General features: G+C 35.2%; 1 protein-coding gene across 1 annotated transcript; it reads right to left on the bottom strand.

The window, feature by feature from the left end:
* Positions 1–2,646: 2,646 nt before the first annotated feature.
* Positions 2,647–4,165, bottom strand: LOC113039521 (homeobox protein HMX3-like). The gene is made up of 2 exons (XM_026197814.1): positions 3,804–4,165; positions 2,647–3,694 (listed from the first exon to the last, which is right to left on the bottom strand). The coding sequence occupies exons 1-2, from the start codon at positions 4,006–4,008 to the stop codon at positions 3,180–3,182; spliced, it is 720 nt and encodes a 239-aa protein (XP_026053599.1). The 5' UTR covers positions 4,009–4,165; the 3' UTR covers positions 2,647–3,179.
* Positions 4,166–5,720: the final 1,555 nt, after the last annotated feature.

Genomic DNA, 5,720 nt, shown 5'->3' with positions numbered 1-5,720 from the left:
ATAATAATGCAAGAGATATAGTTTACAGTTTCTAAATGATGTATCAATCAGTACTGCATTATTCATATTTATTTAGCTATTACCTGGAGTTTGCATGAAAAACATGCATAAACCATATATTTTCGCAATGGGGGTGTTTGTCTCCCAGTTTCACCAGTAAAAACATTTTTGTTTTTTATTCAACTCAGCTAGAGCCATAGCCAGATGCATTTGTCTATATTAGGGATTTCCTGCATGTCATAAATTATTACTTCTATGAGTCTGTTTTGGACTTTCTGCGTGAGAGCGCCCTCTGGCTTCGAGTATGAATGAAACATGCACTGCATGAGAGTTTCCAGCGCTCCTGATGTTCACATCTCCTCATTGAGGTCATGCATAGACTACCATACTGTCTCTTTGAAATTAAATCTAGATTTTAATCTAGTAACCTCTACTTGAACACATCTCCCCTAATAAAGTGCGGGGGACAAATTAACATTTTAAATTAAATGTAAAATACAATTTAAATGCAAATTAATATTAATTAAATATTAAAAATGCAGCTTACCTATTTTTACACACAGCAATATAAACAAAGTTGCCTGTTCTCTTTCATTCTTGCTATTTGATTGGAAAAATTTAAAGGGCGTCGAGGGATCTTATTATCTGACTAAAAACTATTTATACTTTGAACTATTATTATATTAGTATTTATTTAAAAGACATAGAGTGCATTAAAATAATTATCCCTAACCCTAACACTAGTAAACAGGCTTATAGCCTACTGATTTTCTCATCATCCGAGTTATTCTTATCAGTCCTGTTTTCTTATCATTATCATTCAAAAAATTATTAAATTCAAAACCCGACTAGAATAAAACTCTTTTTTGAATAAGACATCAATATATTTTTCTACAACAACAACAGTAGTGTTTATAACAGCAAAACCACCCTGTAAACTCTAATAACTAATAATAATAATAATAATAATAATAATAATAATAATAATAATGATAATAATAATAATATATAATATATAACTCAGTTTATAATTCTTGAGTAATAAAAAGGTGCAAAGAAAATATTTTTTAACTTTTAAACTTAAAATGGTATTTTCTGTTCTGTGATTCTTTTTCAAAACTGCGTCATAGCATTTGCTGCTTTATCAATGGAGAAGCATTTATTTCGATACACATATCAGCAAGGAGCACAGCCCTATTAATAGTCTTCCATATGCCCCTTTTATACTTTGAGCGCGTGCAAAAGTCTCTGCAAGGCCCTGAATGTCGATTTGAATGTGTTGATTGTCGTTTAACAATTAGTGACATCTCTGGTTCACTATAGCTTTATTATTGAATTGTTAGCTCATCGCTGCAGTCGAGAGAAAGAGATGATCCTATTTAGCTTGTTTACAAACAACTTTTTATTTTATTTTTTTTTCAAATGAAACACTTAACCTCAGGTAATCCTTCTTCGCTATCCAGGAAAATAACGTCAGTCAAGACTATTCCGTTTCGGAAAAATAATTATCAAGCTTTATAAAACTTTTAACAACAACATATCTTACTTAGTTGTTTACCAGTGCGAGAGTGTTAAGAATAACAAGATCTCGTGTGCCACGTCTTCAGCAGCTGAAAGAACTGAATTAGGTCAAGAGTCTGTGGATAACAGAGATGAAGAGCAGGACCCAAATGACAACAGACACATCCTTAAGTTTCATACTTTCGGTGGAAACTGTGCCTTGGCCTAACATGGCCTCATGAAAAACAAGAATTAATGATATAAAAGAATGACACTAAAAAAAATGTAACTTGAACTATTGTCAAAGACATGTTCTTTTCAGAGTAAAGGCTAACGTCTAGATGTTAAACAACGTTTAAACTCACTAGCACACGCAAATTATTTAGATTGATTAGGCATTTACATTTTTTATAATAATAATAATAATAATAAAAACATTAATAATAATTATAACAATAATAATATTAATAATACTTATAATAATAATAATAATAATAATAATAATAATAATAAAATATTGCTGTTGAGCTCTCACAATCACGTAAATCAATCTCAGCTATTCGTTTTAATATGTATTGATGAACACTGAGAAAATACTACTCGTATATTATGACGTGAAACACTTGAAATAGTCTATAGGCTGCATAAAGCACTAGGCGACTGCGTGTAAAAATGCACATTAGAGCTTTGTAATATTTGCTCGAACTTTTATTGACCTAGCAATGTCCGCGTTTGTACTTTTTTTTTACAGAGTTAGAGGATATATCATCAGGTGAAATAAGCAGCCCGTTGGGTCTGTACCCGTGAGACTTATTCCGAGTTTGGTGAGTTTCCCGGTGAGATTTTGTTGGCTTGCCATAGATAATTTCTCAAGAACATGCGACTCTATCGTTGTTAATGACGAGGCTCACGTGTCCCGTGAGTCTGACCTAGTTTGCAATGATATTTAGGCTATAATGATTCAATAGCCTATCAAAACTACAACAACTAAATATGATGTTTTTAAATAGATAAAAAGTTCCTATAAAAAAGCCAGGACACAGAAGATTTAATGACACTCGATAAAAGATGTAAATACTGGTAGTATAGCCAACTTAACTGGCCAGGATATACTGAAAACGATTTATTAAAAAAAAAAAAAAAAAAAAAAAAAACTTTAAGGAATAAACATACAAACATGCGTTAAAATAACCAATACATTCACTTAAATACGTTTCAGTTGCTCATTTTGGAATTGGAGGGCCATTTAAAATACAAAGGCATGCACCAAGAATCTATCTCTGGCAGAGTTGTAATAATAGGCTAATAATAATAATAATAATAATAATAATGATGATGATGTAAACAGTAAAACATTTGTGTTAATAACTTCCTGCCATGTGAAGACAGGGTGATTGGCACCGGCATTTCTATCAGTATATGTGATGCACTGAAATATGCTAGGTGTTATTATTTTAATAACATGTTGTACAGCATACAATAAATAAAATAGGCTTTTGCATAGAAATACAAGCCGGCTTCTTTACTGGCCGATAGCTGAACAATGATCTCAGCAAAACACACAAAAAGGCCAAAAATGTTTGTTATCAAAATTTAAGTTGGGCCGTGTTGTCGGTTTTTTTTATTTTTTTTTTTTATGAGAATTATACTGTGTCCCCTGTGCAAGGGTATTTTCTAAGTCATATATCTCCATCAAACAGGTTGAAATACTTGCTGGCATTTGAGAAATAAAAGTAAGGCGCGCTACCTCCAGGATACACGACTGGTAGAGGCATTGGAAGCATGCACCTTCCGAGCAGATTATTCTCTTTATATAAAGCTGGGAGCGGTACCGTCTTTCCAATATCACTGAAATCGCTAGGCGGTCCCTCCAGTTCAGTAGTCAGTTGTCTTTTTAATTTATTCCGTCGATTCTGAAACCAGATTTTGACTTGAGTCTCGGTGAGCTGCAAAGAGTTCGCCAGGCACGCGCGCTCCGCGCTGCTCAGATAGCGCTTCATGTCAAACGTAGATTCCAGTTGGAAGATCTGTCTTTTGGAAAATATAGTGCGCGTTTTCTTTTTTGTCATCAGTTTATTCTTCTTGCTGTTGTTGTTCTTCTGCTGCCTGTCATCGCAGCTGTCCGTGCTCTCGCTGCGCGTGTCGACGGTTTTGAGCGCGTCCACGATTCCATCTCCCTCTCTGTTGACTTTATCTGAAATCCAGGCATAGGCTAGGCTATTAATATTCTTTCAAAAATTACAGTAGGCCTACTACTAATAACGCATTAGAGCTGTTTTGTGAATGAAAAACAATGTTCTTACCAATGGTGCGCAATCTTGCATCTGACTCTTCTTTGCATTGATCCTCGCTGCCTCCGGGATGATGCAGACAGCCATCCCGACACACTACAAGAGATGTCTTTGAATGACGGCTCTCAGAGTTTCTCCTACTCGACTTGGAGTTGAGGATGTTGTCAATGGTAAACTTCAAAGAAGCGGGTCGACATGACGCCTCCTCCTTGCTCATATTCTCCGTTAGATGCGGGATCCTTGCTGTCCGCGTCTCCTTTCTGTCGTTTCATAAACTAACGTCTCGATTCCTTCAGCACCATTGCTCCACGACGTGCAGTGCTGCTGCGTTTGCCTAGAGTGTTAGTCCACTGACCGGAAGAGCACGATTCCCCATCGTTTATTGGTCATGAGAATCATACAGCGCGGCGGCCAATGGCAGAGGAGGAGGAGGGGGGGGGGGTCTATAGAGCACAGGCCTATCCAGACATCTGCATATTTCAATATGTGAGCTGGACTGCTTACTATTTTTTTTTTTTCTTTTTTTTTTTTTTAATGAGAGCTCTTAATAAAAAGAAAGCTTAAGAGGCCTATTTTGCCTCTTCTCCAGCTCGATTGATGACGCTTGTGGGGTGTCAATTCCAGAACAAAAGGAGGTCAATGTAGTTTAGGCTTTGATTTTTTTCAGATGAACTTCAATCAGTTAATCAGTTAAGTTAATTATAGCAACTTTACCGTTAAAATAATGATTTTGCTTCTTGCACATCTCGTGAGATAATTCCGAGTGTTAAAAAATGTGTAGGCCTACTCTGGTTATTTACCAGTGTTTCGATGTCTTTTGCATTTAGTAGCCTACTGCAAAAATATATTATACTTCAAGAATATTTTTATTTTGTGGCAATGCAGTGTTTGTGGCAGAAACAACTGTATGATTATTTTGAAATATCTTAGCTGTACAATGACTAGTCTATTACAAAATGATAGACACTGACTTAGACTAAGTGATTTTCTTGTTATTTTAATTATTTCTGGGGCATTTAATAATTTAGCTAACTGTTAAACATTAAAGCATTCAAATATTATTTTACTGAACCCAGGGGCGTCGCTAGGCCCTTTTTAGGGGGGCTTCAGCCCCCCTAAACTTATGCCCAGCCCCCCTAAAAATTATTTGATTAATTAATTAGTGATCGCTTCAGTCCCCTTTAAAAACTCATTTGAAACGGTGGCAAGCTGCATCAAGTTCCGGCTCCTCCCCTTATCTGAGTCTGCATGGATTCAGCGCGTTTTTCAATCCACAGGGGCCCCGAGCAGAGCGAACATCAGAGAGTACAAGGTGTGTGTGTGTGTGTGTGTGTGTGTGCGTGTGCGCGTGTGTGTGTGCGTGTGTGCGTGTGGTGTGTGTGTTCTCGCATCCAATACCAGTACGTCTTCGCTGCGTTCACTTTCAGCCTTTATCACAGTGTGACAGATGTTTTTTCTTCCAACAAAAATGAAGCGATTAACACCCATGAAAACATACTTTAGAAAACGATCATGATTTATTTTAATTTACTTTTTGAAATTGAAAACATATTATTGTGTATTTCGGCATTACATTATGCAGCCATGCAAAAGAAATTATTAACGACACACATCATTGTCTGAAAGTACTAAATGGCACAGAGAGAGAAACATCATGTGGAGTTATTTTGTTTTCTATTATTAAACATAATTTTGTATTAAGTAATAATTAATCATTAGTGTATCATGATACATATATTAGAGTAAGAGTAAAGGGATCTGTGATTTTTTTTTTTTTTTTTTTAAGTAATTGATTTATAGAAGTGTCAAATTGATAATGATGTTATTTTTGATAAATATAAATAAATATAGAACAGATTAAACATATTGCCAATAGACAATTACATTAATACATGTTTTGTCTATATTCTTAATGAATATTAGCTGGTT

This window comes from Carassius auratus, chromosome 1 (genome assembly GCF_003368295.1).
Source record: "Carassius auratus strain Wakin chromosome 1, ASM336829v1, whole genome shotgun sequence".
NCBI lineage: Eukaryota > Metazoa > Chordata > Actinopteri > Cypriniformes > Cyprinidae > Carassius > Carassius auratus.
The sequence above is the reverse complement of the archived record's forward strand: the minus strand, read 5'-3'. Positions and strand labels throughout refer to the sequence as shown.